Genomic DNA, 21,923 nt, shown 5'->3' with positions numbered 1-21,923 from the left:
AAAAAAAAAAGGTCTTAGAGAAAGTATTATTACAGAAGTCTAGTTTCCAGGCAAACGGGGGTGGGTTTAATGGCATTAAATGGTGCATGTATCATCAGACTGGCAAAAATTTTCAAAGATTGACCATGTGCCCTGTTGGTAAAAAAAAGAAATGGGTAGTTTCAAATCAAATTTGAAGACATGTAAAATATACTAAGACAGAGTTTATGAAGGTTAATTTATAGTTTCACATTTTAAATGTATAAACCCTTTGACCCAGCATGTTCCCCTCTAAGAATTAACCCTATAGATATACTTTCACAATGCACAAAGATATAACTATATGCATACGTGAGTTATCCACTGCAGCATTATTTGCAATAGTAATTAACTACCAACAGAGAAATGGATAACAAACTATAATTTACCCACACTATGGCACTAACATAGCCATTAAAAAGAAGAGGGAACCTGAACAAACCGACTTGAAGGGACATCTAAAATAGACTCCTTAGAAAAGGGAACCCTCATACACTGTTGGTGGGAATGTAAACTGGGCAGTCACTATGGAAAAGAGTATGGAGGTTCCTTAAAAAACTAAAAATAGAGTTACTATATGATCCAGCAATCCCAATCCTGGGCATATATCCGGAAAAGATGAAAACTCTAATTCAAAAAGATACATGCACTCCAATGTTTGCAGTGGTACTATTTATAATAGCCAAGACATGGAAGCAACCTAAGTGTCTATTAACGGATAAGTGGATAAAGAAGATGTGATTGATACACACACACACACACACACACACACACACAATGGAATGTTACTCAGCCATTAAAAAGGATGAAATATTGCCATTTGCAGCAACATGGATGGACCTAGGGATTATCATACAGAGTGAAGTAGGCCAGACAGAGAAAGACAAATACTACATGATATCACTTATATGTGGAATCCAAAAAATAATACAAATGAACTTATTTACAAAACAGAAACAGACTCACAGACAGAGAAAACAGACTTCTGGTTACCAAAAGGGAAAGAGGAGGGGGAGGGATAAATTAAGAGTAGGGGATTAACAGATACATACCACTATATATAAAATAGATAAACAATAAGGATTTACTGTATAGCACAGGGAACTACATTCAATATCTAGTAATAACCTATAATGGAAAAGAATCAGAAAAAAATATACGTATGTGTAACTGAAGAATCACTTTGCTGTACACCTGAAACTAACATAACACTGTAAATCAACCATATTTAAATAAAAATAAATAAATAAAAAATAAAGTAAAATAGACTCCTTAGGTGTGTATATGGAAGGTGTATGTGTGGAGGGAATTACAAAAGCATATGTATATAATAATTCTAGTTCTGTTAAAAGCAGCACAACTGTTTATGTTCATGTATGCACTGCACAGGAAAAATATGGAAGAAAAGACCACATACTTCTAACAGCAATTACTCTAGTAGAAATGTGAATGGAAGATGCTTGGCAAAGAGGATGAGGTACACTTTATACTCTGTTACACATTCAACAAGCATGCATTATTTGGGTAAGAATTTTTAAATTAACAATACAAATATAAACACAAAAAAGTTAAAGGGAAATTTTAATTGACTGGAGCCGAAATAAACTCCTAATAAACAAACAAAAAATGGCAACTGCCATTCTCACCCTCAATCCTGATCTACTGTCTTTTTTCACTATGGCACCACCATCCTCTCAGCTGCCTAAGTTAAAAAACCTGGGAGTCATTCTACAACCCTTCCTCTCCCTCCCTCTACTTCGTCCTTCAGTTAGTAAATATTTATCAAATGCTTTCTATGTTCCAAGAACTATTTTAGATACTGAGAAAACTACTTTATAGTTTGACAGTTACAGAAAACTGTTTGTAGTCTGTCTCAGAACAAATTTGACAAACACAAAAACAAAACTGCCAAATCAATAGCAAGTCCTCTAGCTTCAGTTTTCTAAATATCTCTGAAATCTGCCCCACAGCCTAATTTCTACTATAATTTTCATGGTTCAAATAAGAAATGATGAGGGATTAAATTCCTGCAATTCTATTCTTTCTGAATTCTTCCCCATATCCCTTTAGTCCACCTTCATACCCCTTTAGTCCACCTTCATACAGTTACTAAAGTATGTTGAACTTGTCACTCCTCTTATGGAAATTCTTTGATGGTTCTGTTATCTTCTGAATAAAAAAGAAACTCTGTGATATGCAAAGTCCTTCATGATGCCTATCTAGGTATCCTCCAGGTCCACCACTCCTCTTACCCTCCAACCCATACACACTTCATTGCTACCTAACATTCATATTTTCTCATGTCTCCCTGCATTTAAGGTGTTACTTCTGCTGAGAATTCCTTCTGCCCAGTGCTGACAAACTCCTGCACATCCTTTAAGACTCAGCTCTAGAAGCCTAGGTTTTCCTCTACAGTCCCAATGCACCTCTACTACTACCCAATATCGCAACTGTTTATAGTGGCTATCTCCTTTAAGCTCCTTAACAACAGGCACCATACCTTCTACTCTCTTTAATCCTGAAGTCTACTTTAACAACTAGCATGTAAGTAGATATTTCACATCTATCTCATAAATAAAGAATGAATGAGGGACTCCCCTAATGGTGTAGTAGTTAAGAATCCACCTGCCAATGCAGGGGACAGGGGTTCGACCCTGGGAAGATCCCACATGCTGCGGAGCAACTAAGCCTGTGTGCCACAACTACTGAGCCTGCGCTCTAGAGACCACGAGCCACAAGTACTGAGCCCGCATGCCACAACTACTGAAGCCCATGCGCCTAGAGCCCATGCTCCACAACAAGAGAAGCCACCGCAGTGAGAAGACCACACACCACAATGAAGAGTAGCCCCCACTCACCGCAATTAGAGAAAGCCTGTGCGCAGCAACAATGACCCAATGCAGCCAAAAATTAATTAATTAATTAATTAATAAAAAAAGAATGAAAAAAGAAAGAATGAATGAATAAATGACTGAGTGTTTACATAGCTGTGTGACCTTAAGTAAAGCATACAACCCAAGACTTAGTTTCCTCATATATAAAAAGGGGATAATCATATGTACCTCACAGGTTTGATTATCACGTTTTGATAATCATGGGAGATAAAGTTCCTAGCATAGTATCTGGTATACAGTAAATATTTAGTAAAAGTTGGCTTAACATACTTTTAAAAATTAGGTTGCATGAGCTAGCCTGGGAGCAGAACCTTATCCTTATTTCTTTGGTAACCTGCATCCTGAATTTCAAACAAACTTGGAATAGAACCTATCTGTAAGTTGGAGTCCTTCTTTACTCTCTAGCAACCAGTCTCTTCCTTGTCAGGCTTTCCTCATGCCAGCAATACTGAACATATCATTCTCACTTTCACCTCAAGGCTTTGCTCTGCTTGTCTCTTTCGCCTAGGGTTTCATCTCCTCTCTTTTCCCCCCTTAGCTGAACTTTGTAGATACTGAAAAGTCCACAAGAAAATTCCTATATTTATTTCCTGTTTTGCTTTATTATTCCATATTGCAACTACAGATGTATTATTTATAGCTATCATGCCACCTTCCAAGTTATCAGTCTTGCAACTGTGAAGAACTATTAAGGTTTCTTGTGTATCCTGCAGTTTTCCATCTCCATTAAGAGATTACCTGATGATCCAGCAACTTGATTTCATATTCAGATTCCAAACCACACACTTCAATACTGAGTTCTTAATTACCCTGAATTCTCTGCTATTGTTTCATGAGTAATAATTAGTCTTAACTTCAACCAGACTGCAAGCTCTGAAATCCTGTCTTTGACTTCTGGTTCCCTCAACACTAAGGACAGTCTTGAGCACAAAAGCTAATAAATACTTCCAAATTAACTGCAAAAAAGATACCAAATTCTAAACAAAATTATAAATATTTTAAAGACATCTGCATGAAGACACAATTTATATTCCATTGTTGTCTACCTTCTTTAAAATTTGTATGTGGGATATTGACTAATCAATTTCTAGATACCTTGTGGGTGTGTCTGTATACTATGTATATATACATATATATAAAATATATATAATTTAGAAACTCTTTTCCCCTAGGCTCACAGAACCCTATCTTTCCAAATGTAGGATTTGTTTCAGAAGTAAAGAATCAATAATCATGATAGAAATTACAATCTTGTTTCATTATTGTTGTGATAATGTGTTTCATTTATAGGACACTGAGGAAACAATTTGTGTTCCATTGTCATCTATCTGCTTTAAATTCCTTATGTGGGTATCAGTTAAACAAAATGGAATCTTGGCTTAAGACATATGAAAATGATCTATTTCATATATAATATATATGTTGTAGAACATTAACATTGTCTGATAATTTTGATATTATATCTAAAAACACAGCAGAGGAAAGAAGCAATTTTTAAAAAAACTGGAGTCTATGTTGTATATATGTGACATGGCTCGTGTGAAACCAGTTTTAAAGAAAATGGGCAAGAGCTGCTTATTAAGTTACCTGTAATCATTCCGATCATCAGCTTTTATTCCAGGCCAATCTCTCTTCAGATATTGACTAGCCAACTTCTGGATACCCTGTTAAAAAATACATATTTAATATAATAAAATATAATATAAATTATAAAATAAGTATTGTGCTATAAAGGAAGCTCTTTTCCTTAAAATACATTACTTAGCAAATCCCATCTTTCCATATATAAATTTAATTCAGAAGTAAAGAACCAATGATAAATGGTAGAACACCATAACTTGCTTCATTATTTTCAAAGTCTTCTCTTGTCCTCATTTTTAGGAAAAAGGTGAGTATAAAGATGAGAAAATTGAAACTTAATTGAAATGCTTTCCACGTCACCAAACTATGTGACCAGCCATAAAAACGAACTACCCCGGTATATCACAGGGAACACAGCTGTCCACCTCCACAGAGCTCTGATTACTCAGCTTGACATCTCAATTTTCCATCACTCCTCTGCTGCGGCATATACTGCATTTCTGAATCCCAGCAGTCAAACTCATATACCAGGAAAGACTACAACACATTCAATTTGGAGCAGACAGATAAACACTGGCTTGTAAAATTAATGGACAAACCTTGTTGCTATTCCATACTAGTAATTTTCAAGACAGACTTTAAGAGTTTTTTTCTTTTTAAATAATACCATGGCACAAATCACTTAAAATGAAAAAATTAGTTTCACAAAGAAATACTCACTTATTGTTATCCATACAAACATGAACCTGGACAAAACAGAGTATCCATAATAGGTACAGGATTTTATTGGCAAGGTTAAACTACTCACTCTGAATGTAGAGCATACTACTTTTAGAAGGAAACATATGCGGTTCCCTAACACTGTAACAGGGTCCAATGTAATGGATCAGAAATCATTAACTTTGGGATATTCATCTCTATATATGCAACTTTAAAAAGAACAAATAAAATGCTGAGATGAAGAACAATCATATTAACTGACTGCCTACTTTAAGCAGAAGCTGCTCAAGTAAAATCAGTGGTGCATTCTATACATGGTACCTTTCTACTAAGGTCTGCTGCCAAATCAATTTGGCTTAATTAAATCCATTGTTGAATGTTTCTGTTTACCATTATTTCAATGAGCCCAAAGGGTAGCAGGAACTACAGAGAAGCTCCTTTGAATCTCGAGTTCCTTTTGAATTTGGCAATAGTTTGGTTTCACTATTTTCAGGTCCTATGTATTCTGAAAACTCACATATAACTGCATATCCACAATACTTCCACTTACATACCTTGCACTTTGGGGAATACAATTACTTAGTCTTCCCTGAATACGTACAGAATTTTTTTTTCACTTCTGTACCTTGTTCACACCGTTCTTTATTTGTATGAAATCTCTTCCCACCACTCCCATTCCTACCAGCGGAGTTCTTGCTGCCCCTCCTTTAAACTGATTTTTAAATTTCCGAACACAAAATATTCAAAAGTATATAAAGAAAAATGTGGAAAGTTTAAATGTCTAAGTGTTTGGTTTCATTTCATTAAAAGAGAATAGTTTAGGGCTTCCCTGGTGGCGCAGTGGTTGGGAGTCCGCCTGCCGATGCAGGGGACACGGGTTCGTGCCCCGCTCCGGGAGGATCCCACATGCCGCGGAGCGGCTGGGCCCGTGGGCCATGGCCGCTGAGCCTGCGCGTCCGGAGCCTGTGCTCCGCAGCGGGAGAGGCTGTAGCAGTGGGAGGCCTGCGTACCGCCATAAAAAAAAAAAAAAAAAAAAAAAAAAAAGAGAGAGAATAGTTTATCATTATTTCTGCGTTTATTAGCTTGAATTCTTTTTTAAAGAACTATCCCTCCTGGACTGTTTGGGTATGCTGAGGTACAGTTCTCAGAGGAAAGGCAAGATAAATACTTGACTGTCCAGTTTTGGTCCAAAAGTGAACAATGAATTTTTAAAGTAACATTATGAACTCACATATTTTGAATAATGGATGTGTTTCAATCTACTGCAGTCACAATTCTCTTGATGCTCCAAATGCTACATCTGTGGTCAGTGGGAGCTCCTCCAAGTTGGCTCCCATATCATGACCCCAATAGACTTTAATAATTTCTTTGTTTTCTTTTACAGTCCCTATTCCAGATCTGCAGTAAGCTAGTTTTCCAAGGAATTCTGATTACTTTCAGAGAGAAACCATATTTACAGACCACAATCTAGGTACTTCCTTATCCTTTTGGTCTTACTTTGTATCTTTCTCCAAAAGGGCTTTCCTAATCACTGTATACAAAGTAGCTCACCCTTCAGTCAGTTGCTCTCTCTCTCATCAGCCTACTGTATTCATAACCCTTATACATTGTTACTGTCTGGTTTAAATATGCTTTGCCTATTTGCTGACTATAAGCTCCATCAGGTACAGATCTTGTCTTTTTCTTTCTTTCTTTTTTTTTTTTTAATCACTATGTCTCCAGGCTATAGCAAAGAGCCTAGTATTTAGCTGATACCAACAATGTTCCCTGATTGCACGAATAAATGCCACCTACATTATTCCATTTCTAATGTATAATACTCAAACTCCTTTTGTGTTTTTGCCATTCTGAGTTAGAAATGTTTAGATCAAAATTTCTCTGGTTCCCTAATTTTCATATACTCAAATAAAAAAAAACATGTATCAGATTTCTAAGATTATGACCAGATGGTTTTTATACAATAAATAAATAAGTTCCTTAGTAAAATTATAGTCAAATTTGACCATGTCCATTACTGAAAGGGAACATATGTGTAAGATACTCTGAAGCAATGAAAAAAGTTTATTCCATATTTAGAAGGCAGTACATATTAATTTTTATGAAGATTCAAGTAAGATCCCTGAATTCAAAGAACTCATAATATGTAGACAAGAATAGGAAGCATACAGCATAAAATGGGAGGCAACGGATGGGTTGCCAAATAAGTGGCAATATGTGATACAAGTACCCAGAGGAGGAAAGGATCATCTGATATGTTCTTAACAAATTTACATCTCAATAATATGATAGTGATTTTTTCAGTTTAATAACTGCTAAAGTGGTTGCAGAACAATTTTTATAGAACATGGGATATGATAGGAGCCTCAGATTATGAGAAGGACTAAGAGGGCAGAATGACAGCACTGTAAATTTATATAAAACAAGTGAACTTACTAACGAGCATCTCAACACACTTATTTCTCTTAATTCTGTTAGTCCCTGTTATAACTACAGAGAAATTGGACGCTTAGAACATACAAAATTTACTTAAAGTCACAGTTAAGTTTGAATTAGAATCTAGTTAAGTTTGAATTAGAATCCCTAGTTATCATTCTAAATCTCTGCCCACAAAATCACTGTAGATTTTATATAATTCTTTAAAATTTTTTGAAATTACTTCAACTTGTTACTTTTGTGCATTATAAGTTACAAGAGCAATTTCTAGAGCTCTAAACCACAATGTTGAACTGTACTAAACTGAATGGAGTGCTTCAGAGATGAGATGAGGGATTCATGAAATAGACAAACAGTGAGATCTTTAGATGAAAGACTTTATTCAAGTTAGTTCAGAGAGACAGGAATCATAGCTTCTGTGTGCTCCATGCAGCTGTTCAGTATCTAATCTGCATGGATGCTCAAGAAATACTCCATGGCCTTTATAAGCAAGGTCCTAAATAACACTTCATGCTTCTGAAAGCATTCTATACTTAATTGGTTTACCTTTTACATTATGCTTAAAGCTACATCTTATGAATAAAAGGTTTACTTGTGTAGAAAGTAAAATCTACCACAAGTAAATGGCTAAGGAAGATAAACCCCATGGCTGGTAATTTTTTTTTAAATGGTTTTTTTTTTTTTTGAATCACTTCCCTGGCCCACAACATTACTTTACATTACATTACTCTTTAAAACTGATGCATTAGATATAATATTTATATTTACATGAGTATCACTAATACATAATGTTGATTTGATTTCCAATACAGTTTACTCTGGAGCAGTGGTTTCTATAAAAATGTATTATCAATATACTCTTTGCAACATCCAATAATATCCCATTCCAACTTTTAAAAAAGCCATCAGTGTCTGATGTAAGACTTGCTTTGTTTCACCTCTCAATAACACTTGCTATATTGCTCTAACAAGTGAAGCAACACAAAGAAAGACACTGTTCAATAGACACTGGGAAATGGACTGATGGCTTAACCTTTTGCCCATTTACCACAGAAAGCTGAGCAGAAGTGTGCCCCATGGATCTCACACAGGTTATTCTGTATCCATTTTTTACCGCTAACATACAGAGAAACTAATATTTAAATTTTATAAGGATATGACATCAGATGGCACTTCAAAATTATAGGAAGCCATGTTACATAATATACTATACCTTTTTGTCATGAAATTCCCAACATTATGTAAATGACTTTTAAAAATTAAAGTCCACTGCATAAGTTGGATACTTCTCAAACTGATGTAAATTATACAATGATTATAAATTATACAATGTCTTAACTATTCTAAAATTAATAGTAATAGAGAACTTCACATCCCCCCTTAAGCAAAGTTTTGAAATATTTTTCATTGTCTTGTACAGCACATAATTGAAGTTAAGGTAAAAAAAATCAATATATTATTTTAAATTACATAATAAATTGTCTTTACTTACTTTTCTATTCATTTCATGATAAAATGAGGTATTAATCTCATGTTACATATTAAATATGTATTTAGATATTTTTAGAGTTTTCCTTTTATCAAAAATAAAGATTAATTTTGTTTAAATTTAGCTATATAAGAAAAAACAAGTTCTAATGACATATTAAATGACCTATTTGATTTGAGGACCAAACAGAATAAAAAAGAGATGAAATTTAACACTCATCCGTGATAAAAATTCTGAAGAAACTAGTAGCAGAAGCAAACTTCCTTAAGCTAATAAAGGGTATATACAAAAAGCCTACAGTTATTGGGACTTCCCTGGTGGTCCAGTGGTTAAGTATCTGCCTTCCAGTGCAGGGGATGCAGGTTCAATCCCTGGAGGGAGAACTAAGATCCCACACACAGCAGGGCAACTGGAGCTGGCAGCTCCCACGTGCTCTGGAGCTGATGTGCCACAACTAGAAACCCCATGTGCCGCAACCACTGAGCCCGTGTGCTCTGGAGCCTGCCTGCCACTAAGGAGAAGCCCGCAAGCCGCAACAAAGAGCCCACGCGCCACAACAAAAGATCCCGTGTGCTGCAACTAAGACCTGATGCAGCCAAATAAATAAATTAATTAAAAAATAATAAATGATTACATTAAAAAAAAAGTCTAGAGTTAACATACTTCTAATGGAAAGTGAATGCTTTCCCCCTAAGACTGGGAATAAGGCAAGGATGCCCTCTCTCACCAGTCCTTTACAACATTGTAATTGTAGTCCCACTTAGTACAAAAAGGCAAGAAAAAGAAGTAAAAGGTATACAAATTGGAGAGGAAGAAATAAAACTACTTCCATTCACAGATGACATGATTGTCTATGTAGAAAATCCCAAAGAATCTACCAAAAAAACCCAAAACAAAACCAAAAAACCCTCCTGGAACTAATAAGTTTAGCAAGGTTGCAAGATACAAGGTCAACATATAAAACTCAATTGTTCTCCTATGCACCTGCAATGAACAATTGGAATTTGAAACTTAAAAAAAAAATTAGGATAGCACTGGGGGGGAAATGAAATACTCAGGTATAAATCTAACAAAATATTAATATGTGTAAGAACTGTATGTGGAAAACTCCAAAACACTGATGAAAAAAATCCAAGAAAACCTCATGTTAATGGATTAGAAGAGTTCACATTGTTAAGAAATTCAAATCAAAATTCCAGAAAGCTTTTTTGTAGATATCAAAAGACTGATTTTAAAATGCATATGGAAAGGTAAAGGTACTAAAATAGCCAAAATAATTCTGAAAAACAAGAACAAAGTCAGAGAACTCACATTACAAGTTCAAGGCTAATTACTATATTATAATGTTACAGTGTAGTACTGGCAAAAGAATGGACACATAGCTCAATGGAACAGAAGAGAGCCCCATAATAGATCTATGCAAATATAGTAAATTGATTTTTCACAAAGTACAAAGGCAATTAGATGGAGAAAGGATAGTCTGTATCGATAAATGGTGCAGGAACAATTGGATAACCATATGCCAAAAAATGAACATTAACACTTATCTCATAACTTACATAAAAATTAACCCAAAACAGTTCATAGACCTAAATGTAAAGTACATAAGTACAAAACATGCAGGAGAACACAAAGGAAAATCTCTTTGACCTCTGACAAAGAGTTTCTGCATACAACACCAAAAGCAAGATACATGAAGGAAAAAATGATAATTTGAACTTTATTAGAATTAAATTCTTTCCTTTAGGAAAGACACTGTTAAAAGAATGAAGAAAAAAAAAAAAAAAAACAAGCTGCAGACTAGGAAAAATACACACATATCACATAACTGATAAAGGACTTGTATCCAGAATATATACAGAGCTCTTAAAACTCAACAGTAAAGAGAAAACCAACCCAATTTTTAAAATGAGCAAAAGATCTGAACACACACTTCATCAAGAAGATGTAAGGATGGCAAATAAGCATATGAAAAATGCTGAACATCACTTGTCATTATGGAAATGCAGATTAAAACAACAATGAGATACCACTACATACCTATTAGAATAGCTCTTTGAGCTATTCCAAAAAAATACTACACTATCAAATGTTAGTGAGAATGCAGAGCCACAGGACACGCCTGTGCTGGTGGAAATGTAAAATGGTACAACCACTCTGGAAAACAATTTGGAAATTTCTTATAAAATTAACAGACTTCCCATATGACTCAGCAATAGCACTCCTAAGTATTTAGCCAACTGATGTCCACAAAACCCTGCACACAAATGTTTCTAGCAGCTTTATTCATGAAAGTGGAAGCAGCCAAGGTGTCCCTCAATAGGTGAACAGTTAAACAAAATATAGTACATCATTAGAACAGAGTACTATTCAGTAATAAAAGCTATTAATTTACACAACTTTTTTTTTTTGGCCGTGCCACAAGGCAGGCAGGATCTTAGTTCCCCAACCAGGGATTGAACCCACACCCCCTGCAGTGGAAGTGCAGAGTCTTAACCACTGGACCACCAGGGAAGTCCCGGATAAATCTTAAATTCATTTTGCCAAGTGGAAAAGAGTCAAATCCAAGAGTTATGTACCTTGTGAAATAAAAGAAAATATTTATGTGTTGGTCTCTGTTCCTGGCACAGAGCTCATAAACTTTTGTAAATAGCGGTGCTAGGAGAATTTTGTTCTAGCATTTAGTCTTTGACCCCAGTTCATGACAGAGTTCCTAAGTCCCAATTATTCTCCTGGGTGATAGCAGTGTCTTTTGTTCTAATGAGGTGACTCTTTTGGTGGGCTCCTGGATGAGGGCTGGTCACCAGAAATACCAAGCCATATTCTTGGAATTTCTAGCCCTGTTTCTTAATCTCCAGAGAGGAGAAAGGGGCTAGACATGGACTTAATAATTGATCACACCCACATGATGAAGCCTCCATAAAAACCCCAGTAGTACGGGGTACAGAGCTTCCAGGCTGGTGAACACGTAGAGGTGGTGGGAGAGTGGCACACCCAGAGAAGGCATGGAAGCCCTACACCCCTTCCTACATACTTGTCCTATGCATCTCTTCCATCTGGCTGTTTCTGAGTTATATTCCCACTTAGAAGACTATTGCAGGAGAGGATTCTGGGAAGATGGCAAAGTAGCAAGCACCAGGATTCCGTTTCCCAACACAGACAACAGATTCAATGACAGAATCTGTCTCACATAACTATTTTGGAACTCTGAAGTCTTTTTAAAGGCTGTAACTTCCAGAGAAAGGCTTGGATGTTAAACAAAGTTAATTTCAACCAATTTCTCTACTTAGCTCAGCAGCAGTTACCCCCCACCTCCCAGCCCAGTGGCAGGCAGCCATGAACTTGTTCTTGTAGCAGCCTGCATGCAGCTTGCAGGAGACACCGTGGGCAATAAGGGCCCGTCCTCCAAATATCAGGGATCTGTGCTCTGATCACTGATTGCTGCTTCTGATCAAGGATGTGGAGACACAAAGGTGCAGACACAGAGGTAGATGGCCATTGCTGAACCCTTATTCGCCAATGAAGAAAAGTGAACAAAGGCTAAAGAACCTTTGGGCCACCAACAAGTGGACCAATATATGCACTGTGGGAGTCCTAGAAGGAGAATAGAGAAAGGGACAGTGAGATTATACAAATAATGGTCAAAAACTTCCCCAATTTGACAAAAGACAAGAATATAAACAGCCAAGAAGCGCAACAAATTCTAAGTAGGATGAACTCAGAGACCCACACTGAGACACATTATAATCAATCTGTCAAAAGCTAAAGACAAAAAGAGAATCCTGAAAGCAGCAAGAGAAAAGCAAACAGCCACATACAAGGTATCTTCAATAAGATTATCAGCAGAGTTTTCAACAGAAATTTAGGAGGGCAGAAAACAGTGGGTCCATATATTCAAAGTGCTAAAAGAAAAAAACCTGTCAATTGAAAATACTATATGCAGCAAAACTGTCCTTCAAAAGTGAGGGAGATATTAAAATATGCTCAGATAAACAAAAGCTGAGGGAGTTCCTGACTACTAGACCTGTCCTGTAAGAAATGCTCAAGGGAATCTCGAAGGTGAAATGAAAGGACACAAGACAGTAACTTGAAGCAGTATGAAGAAATAAAGATCTCACTAATGGTAAATATATGGGCAACTATAAAAGCTAGTATTATCGTAACAGTGGTTTGTAACTCCACTTTCTGTTTTCTACTTGGTTTAAAAGACTATACATTTCTTTAAAAAATTGTTAGTCCAAAAGCTAGTGTTATTGTAACTTTGTTTTGTAACTCCACATATTGTTTTTTATATAATATGAAACTAATGCATAAAAAAATTTTAGTTTATGTCTTTGGATACATAATATAAAAAAACATAATTCTGTCCTATCAATAAATGAAAAGGTTAGGGATGAAGCTGTAAAGGAGCAGAGTTTTTGTAATGCTTCTGAAGTTAAGCTGGTGTAAATTCAAATTAGAGTCTTACAACTTTAGAATGTTAAATATAACCACAAAGAATATACGCAAAAGGAAGAAGAAAATTAAAACATTCCACTACGAAAACTCAACACAAAAGCGACAATAATGCAACATGACAAAGCAGTACATTCTTACTTTAAATGCAAATAGATTAAAGTCTCCAATCGAAAGGCAGAGAGATTGGCAGAATAGATTAAAAATCATGATCCAACTATATGCTGTCTACAAGAGACTCTTTAGATCCAAAGAAGACTATTGCAGCAGTATTCTGGCAGAGATGATGAGGGTTTGAACTGCGGTGGAGACACTGGGGATAGAGAGAACCAAACTCATTTATAAAGGTATCTGGCAGGGAAAAACTGACATGATTGGTAATGGTCTAGCCATGGAAGAGATAAGAAGGAAGGAGACAACAAAGATGACCCTTTGGATTTTGGCTTTATACAAATGGACAGATGATGGTATGTCCCCCAGGGATGAATACACTGGTAGGCTATTTAATTGCAGAAAGGGTTGTTGGATTATAATACAAATGATACTAGGTTTAGCAGAAGTATAAGAGGAGAAGGCACTCTCTCTCCTAAAGTGAGAGATGTCAGGAAAACCTATATAAACTTAAGTACATTGGAACTGGATCTGAAAGAGCAAATAGGAATTTGAGCAACTGAGAAAGGAAGAGGGAGTTCCAGGGTTTGGCATAACTTAGGTGAAAAAAATTCGTGATGAAAAAATAGTAGGGAAAATGTGGGAGAAGGTTGGTGGGGTAAATTTTTTACTTCTAAGCATCCAACTTGTTCCTTGAAGCTTACACTTACACTTATATAGTGAATTCTTCTTTAGTGCTCAGGGGTTAACTACTCTCAAAGAAGTTTTCCATGAAGTTATTCTCGTTCTTTAAGAAAGACCCTCCAATGTCTTTCGTTTACTCAATTCAGAGTAAAAGCACCGTTACTACCATTCAGCTTAAAATAGAATCACAGGGCTTCCCTGGTGGCACAGTGGTTGAGAGTCCGCCTGCCGATGCATTGGACATGAGCTCGTGCCCCGGTCTGGGAAGATCCCACATGCCGCGGAGCAGCTAGGCCCGTGAGCCACGGCCGCTGAGCCTGCGCGTCCAGAGCCTGTGCTCCGCAACAGGAGAGGCAACAACAGTGAGAGGCCTGCGTACCGCAAAAAAAAAAAGCATCATAAAAACACATTTAAAAAATGTTTCCTTGGAGAGTTATGGTCCTAATAATAACTGGAATAAGTTAATTTACTGTGCTTACACAAAACTCACAGTGTTTCCCTTAATATACAAAAGACGTATAGAAGTTATCTGCCTGAAATATTCTTAGTTCTCCACTGAATGCTGCTATTACAACAGTTTAATGAGAAAGTATGTGCAAAAATCGTGTTGGACTTAAACAGAGAGAACATGTTAAATGTCCAGTTTATATAATGCTGTTGCCAATAGGACTGTATAACTTGGAAGTTTGTTTAGTAAAATGTATCTTCCTTTTAGGAGGCAAAAGGCCAAATCTACCTGATGTTAAATGCCAGTTATTTAATAATTTTCAAGTTCACTTCAACCATTTCCCCCCCGCTCCAGATAGTCTTGTTTATGCCTACAGAGTTCTTCCATTTATTTCCAAAGCAATTTATATGCAAGCTTTAATCAAGAGAAAACCCTACTGACTAAAAGGCTTACCTCTCCTATTTCAATAGTTTTTACTTCATTTTCCATTTTTCAGTAGATTGTTTAACCACAAAATGATGGTTATACTTTTTTGAATGTTTTTTCTTTCCCCCACATTTTGAGAATTTTTCTTTTCACATTGCTGGAAGCTTTTAGTAAGAAAAACAATAGTTTTTACTGTGTGTTACAGTCATCTTCCAATAAAGATTAATATTATTTTTTGTCAAAAAACAAATTTGGGGGATTTATTTTATAATATTTAAAACATTATCAACTGGAAAACAAATGATGACACAGATTTTTAGAGCAAAATATACTAAATTTTGGCTTATTTAGAATATTAAAGAGTCACTAGACATCATTAAAATTGTGTTCTTACTCCATTTTTAAAATTAAAGTTAGATTTCAAGGCTTGGATTAGCTGATATCTATTTGTAAGCTTCTAACTGAAGGGTTTTATTGAGGGGAAAAACAAACTAGTTGCTGTTGTTTTAAACAATAAGAAAAGTGTTATATTAGTCAGCATGATTGAACTGTCCACTTGATCTCAAAGACAGCTGTAAAAGCAGTTCCTCTTTCAAGCAGAAACTGGAATGTAGCAAATCAGCAAGCAAATAATTTCATGAGCTGGACCCTTAGTTATCTTAAAATAGAAGGGGGCATTCCAGAAGAAACAGACAAAATATGACTGAACATTCAAGGCAAATGAGAGCCATTTTTCCTCATTTCTCTTGTTAAATGGAAAACATAACTAGTCATTAGAGTTAATATTTGAGTACCTACTATTTGCACTCAACTAACATTTAAAGCCACCACCTTATGCAGTAGATGCAACGGAAGTTTTAAAAGCCTAAGTAATTTGTATAAGATCACGTAGCTAGTTAAGCCTGGGTTCAAAACCAGGTCTTCTTTCAAAGTTTAAAACACTTTCTGAGCACTCAACTCACTCTGATATAACCACAGACTATCTCAAACCACTATATATTTTGGCTAAGGGATGTCTGTAAGTTCTTTAAAGGACAGGGCTATAAAAATCTAGCACAGTTCAGTCTTTGCTCAGTAAATAAATGCTGAACCGAATCATTAACCATTTTGGTGAACAAATAAACACATACATTTTTAAATTAATAAGAGTTTTTTTTTAAGAGCAATTTTAGGTTTACAGAAAACCTGAGCAAAAAGTAGAGTTCCCATATACTCCCCTGCTCCATAAGACTGTCCTAATATTAACATCTTGCATTAGTGTAATACATGTGTTACAACTGATGAAACAACACATTGACACATTATTAACCGAAGGCCACAGTTTACGTTAGGATTCACCGTTTGTGTTGTACAGTTCTATGAGTTTTGACAGATGCACAATGTTATGTATCCACCATTGCATTATCATAATAATAATTTCGCTGCTTTAAAACTACCCTGTGTGCCACCTATTCATCTTCCCTTCATCCTCCTCCCTCCCAACCTCTGGCAAACACCAATCTTTTTACCATCTCTATAGTTTTGCCTTTTCCAGAATGTCATATATTTGGAATCATATAGCATTGTAGCCTTTTCAGATCAGCTTCTTCCAGTTTACAAGATGCATTTAAGTGTCTGCTATGTCTTTTGGTGGCTTGATAGCTCAGTTCCTTTTATCACTGACTTTTATTCCATTGTTTAGATATACCACAAGTTGTTTATACATTCACCTATTAAAGAACATCTTATTTGCTACCAAGTTTTGGCAATTATGAACAAAGCTGCTACAGACATTGATGTACAGGTTTTTGTGTGAACTTAAGTTATGAACACATTTGGGCAAATATCAAGATGTGCAACTACTTGATTATGTGATAAGACTGTGCTTAGCTTCCAAAAGTGGCTATACCATTTTCCATTCCCACTAGCAATGGGAATCCATTGCTCCACATCCTAGACAGCATTTGGTGTTGTCATTACTTTGGATTTTAGCCAAACAGGTGTGTAGTGGTATCTCATTGACAATTCCCTAATGACATATGATGTTGAACATCTTTCATATGCTTATTTGCCATCTGTATATCTTTTCTGTTGAAGTGTCTGTTCAGGTCTTTGACCTACTTTTTTTTTTTTTTTAATTTACTTTTGGCTGTGTTGAGTCTTCGTTGCTGTGTGCGGGTTTTCTCTAGTTGTGGCGAGCAGGGGCTACTCTTCATTGCGGTGCACAGGCTTCTCATTGCAGTGGCTTTTCTTGATGTGGAGCACGGGCTCTAGGCATGCAGACTTCAGCAGTTGTGGCACGTGGGCTCAATAGTTGTGGCTTTCAGGCTCTAGAGCACAAGCTCAGTAGTTGTGGCTCACGGGCTTAGCTGCTCCACAGCATGTGGGATCTTCCCGGACCAGGGCTCAAACCCGTGTCCCGTGCACTGGCAGGCGGATTCTTAACCACTGTGCCACCATGGAAGTCCCTGACCTTTTTAATTGGGTCATTTATTTATTTATTGTTGAGTTTTAAGATGTATTTGTATAATTTGGACTCAAGTCCTTTATCATATACATGTTTTGCAGATACTTTCTTTCAGTCTGTCTTTTCATTCTCTTAACTGCGTCTTTCTCAGAGAAGATGATTTTAATTTAACATCTATATCTTTAACACTGAGTTTTCATTAACTAAGGTTAAGGAATCTTTAGTCTTTAGGAATCAGATTAGTGAAAAAGGAAAAAACTAAGGCTCCAATGTTAGTTCTGACAATGGATTAAGTATGAAAATACACACAGGTGGTATTTCACCCTAAAGCAGTGTAACTGATTGTGAAGAATTATACATAATCTAACTTGGAATAATAAACATAGAACCCTGAATTGAACTCTTCATAAAATGAGAAAGTTTTAGGTAAATCATTGTTTCATAATTTAGCTGTTTTGAAAGTTTCAGTCACCATCATGCTCTCTTAAAATATGGATAATCGGGCTTCCCTGGTGGCGCAGTGGTTGAGAGTCCGCCTGCCGATGCGGGGGATGTGGGTTCGTGCCCTGGTCTGGGAGGATCCCGCGTGCCGCGGAGCGGCTGGGCCCGTGAGCCATGGCCGCTGGGCCTGCGTGTCCGGAGCCTGTGCTCCGCAGCGGGAGAGGCCACAGCGGTGAGAGGCCCGCGTACCACAAACAAACAAACAAACAAACAAAAAATATGGATAATCTATAATGGTATATCATTTCTACAAAAATAATTTTTCATCCCTAATGCTTCTAACAATACTAGTAAAGAATAATTTTCACAAATTCAATTAATAAATCTTTGTTACAAAGTAACATGTTATCTTCTGTTTTTTAAATGATCCTTTATCAAGCAAAGGGTTTATTACAGTTATGTAGAAAGTGCTATTAAGTAACAGAGAGCAAAAACCACTGGACAGATTTGAGAGAGAAGACAAGCAGAGCCAGGGAAAAGTTTCACAGAAAAAGTCATGTCTGAGCTGGGCCTTGAAGGAGGAAGTATAAAGGACTTCCCAGCGACCAAGGAGAGGGGAAAAGATATGCATTAAAAAAATGTGTCAAGTATAAAAATCGGAAGGAATTGGGGAGTCAGATAATACTGAGTTTAAATCCTGGTTTCATTACTCTCTAGTAGTACAATGCTAAACAAGTCACATCTCCTCTCTAACAGTTAATTTCCTTATTTGTAAAGTGGAGGTAAATTCATGACTTACAGGGCATGTAAAGTTTAAGTAAAGCTATTTTAATAAGCATTCAGTAAGTGTTAAGTTACCCAATAAAATTTAAAGGAGAGAACAATAATCAGATCTTTATTTTAGAATGATGATCATGGTGCTGATATGGAAGATTCCTTATAAAGAGAAAGAGAAAGCAGAGTGATCCAATTAGGAAGTTATAGTATGCTCTAAGCAGTGGAAAGAGAAAAGAACAAGAGATGCTCCAAAGCAAAACTACAGCCTGGGAACTAACCACATGTTGAAGGGGGAAGAAATTGAAATCAAGATTGATTACCATTAAGAATTTCTTAATACTGATCATAAATTTAAAAATCTAAAAGCTACTCTACCCATTAGGTATGATACAAATACTGTATGATTCCACTTAAATGAAGTAGATTCACACAAACAGAAAATAAAATGGTGGTTTTCAGGAGCTGTTGGCAGGAGGGAATGGACACTTGTTTAATGGATATAAAGCTTTAGTTTTACAAGATGAAAAAATTCTGGAGACTGTACAACAATGTACACTTAACACTACTGAACTGTATATTTAAAAATGGTTAAGATGACAAATTTTATGTGTATTTTAACACAGTGAAAAATAACTGTAAAAAAATTTTTTTAATAGAAAAACATCACACACAAACCAAGGAGAGAGTCTGAGCTTTTCTTTCCATAAAGCACGAGTTCAGTCTTTCATACAATTTCATGTATGGCAGGTACTAAAGTCTCTTCCAACATAGTTGCCTCCTCCAATCAAGGATAGCAACACATCTCTCTCTCTCTCTCTCTCTCTCTCTCTCTCTCTCTCTCTCCCTCCCCCCCCCACAAATATATAAAGGGAAGGCAGAAGTTTGATAAGAGGTATGTTAAAGGGAAGTTCTGTTTGTTAATTTAAAAATGGAAGAAAAACATAGGCTGAGAGAAGGAGCCAGTGTTAAAAAGAGGGATTGAAAACCAGGAGAAAACGGCTAACAGTTATAAAAATAAGGTTAACATAGCTGGAAAGGGTTAGGGTCAAGATGAAAGGTTGATTAGAAAGATGAACCCTCTTTCAAACAAGGAAGGGAGGATAACAAGTATCCAGATAAAACTTAAAAGGAGAAGAAGGTAACAAAATTAAGATAATTTACTTTTTTAATTAGCATAAGACCTTTCAAAATGAACTAGTACAGTTTAGAGTAGGGATCCCAAAACTTTTTTGACTGCACCAATGTATCAGTAAAAAAAAAAAAAAAAAAAAGTATATGTATATTTAGTTTTAAATAATACCCCAATGCTTTGTATTTACGTATTATATCGATTATAAAACATAACAAGTATGGTACTGGCGCAAAAACAGAAAGATAGATCAATGGAACAGGATAGAAAGCCCAGATATAAACCCATGCACATATGGTCACCTTATCTTTGATAAAGGAGGCAGGAATGTACAGTGGAGAAAGGACAGCCTCTTCAATAAGTGGTGCTGGGAAAACTGGACAGGTACACGTAAAAGTATGAGATTAGATCACTCCCTAACACCATACACAAAAATAAGCTCAAAATGGATTAAAGACCTAAATGTAAGGCCAGAAACTATCAAACTCTTAGAGGAAAACACAGGCAGGACACCCTATGACATAAATCACAGCAAGATCCTTTCTGACCCACCTCCCAGAGAAATGCAAATAAAAACAAAAATAAACAAATGGGACCTAATGAAACTTCAAAGCTTTTGCAGAGCAAAGGAAACCATAAACAAGACCAAAAGACAGCCCTCAGAATGGGAGAAAATATTTGCAAATGAAGCAACTGACAAAGGTTAATCTCCAAAATTTATAAGCAGCTCATGCAGCTCAATAACAGAAAAACAAACAACCCAATCCAAAAATGGGCAGAAGACCTGAATAGACATTTCTCCAAAGAAGATATACAGACTGCCAACAAACACATGAAAGAATGCTCAACTTCATTAATCATTAGAGAAATGCAAATCAAAACTACAATGAGATATCATCTCACACTAGTCAGAATGGCCATAATTAAAAAATCTAGAAACAGTAAATGCTGGAGAGGATGTGGAGAAAAGGGAACACTCTTGCACTGTTGGTGGAAATGTAAATTGATACAGCCACTGTGGAGAACAGTATGGAGGTTCCTTAAAAAACTACAAATAGAACTACCATATGACCCAGCAATCCCACCACTGGGCATATACCCTGAGAAAACCATAATTCAAAAAGAGTCATGTACCAAAATGTTCATTGCAGCTCTATTTAGAATAGCCCAGAGATGGAAACAACCTAAGTGATGAATGGATAAGTGATGAATGGATAAAGAAGATGTGGCACATATATACAATGGAATATTACTCAGCCATAAAAAGAAACGAAATTGAGCTATTTGTAATGAGGTGGACAGACATAGTCTGTCATACAGAGTGAAGTAAGTCAGAAAGAGAAAGACAAATACTGTATGCTAACACATATATATGGAATTTTAAAGAAAAATGTCATGAAGAACCTAGGGGTAAGACAGGAATAAAGACACAGACCTACTAGAGAATGGACTTGAGGATATGGGGAGGGGGAAGGGTAAGCTGTGACAAAGCAAGAGAGAGGCATGGACATATATACACTACCAAACGTAAGGTAGATAGCTAGTGGGAAGCAGCCGCATAGCACAGGGAGATCAGCTTGGTGCTTTGTGACTGCCTGGAGGGGTGGGATAGGGAGGGTGGGAGGGAGGGAGACGTAAGAGGGAAGAGATATGGGAACATATGTATATGTATAACTGATTCACTTTGTTATAAAGCAGAAACTAACACACCATTGTAAAGCAATTATACTCCAATAGAGATGTAAAAAAAAAACAAAAACCATAACAAAAACACAACTTTAAAGGCATGAGATAAATATTCAATAATTAATTTTCCAATTTGATAGTCTCATGTTATATACCAATAACTACTATCTCAAGACAGTTACAAG

General features: G+C 36.2%; 1 protein-coding gene across 3 annotated transcripts in view; it reads right to left on the bottom strand.

The window, feature by feature from the left end:
• The window catches only part of FCHSD2 (FCH and double SH3 domains 2), a 304,862-nt gene that overhangs the window by 165,978 nt on the left and 116,961 nt on the right, over positions 1-21,923 (bottom strand). For all 3 annotated transcript variants that reach the window (XM_029206970.1, XM_029206969.1, XM_029206971.1), the window contains exon 4: positions 4,500-4,576. In XM_029206970.1, the coding sequence (XP_029062803.1) occupies positions 4,500-4,576 (77 nt within the window). The remainder of the gene's footprint in view (positions 1-4,499; positions 4,577-21,923) is intronic.

The sequence above is a fragment of the Monodon monoceros genome, unplaced genomic scaffold (assembly GCF_005190385.1).
Source record: "Monodon monoceros isolate NGI ecotype Baffin Bay Population unplaced genomic scaffold, NGI_Narwhal_1 Super_Scaffold_7, whole genome shotgun sequence".
NCBI classification, from domain to species: Eukaryota; Metazoa; Chordata; class Mammalia; order Artiodactyla; family Monodontidae; genus Monodon; species Monodon monoceros.
The sequence above is the reverse complement of the archived record's forward strand: the minus strand, read 5'-3'. Positions and strand labels throughout refer to the sequence as shown.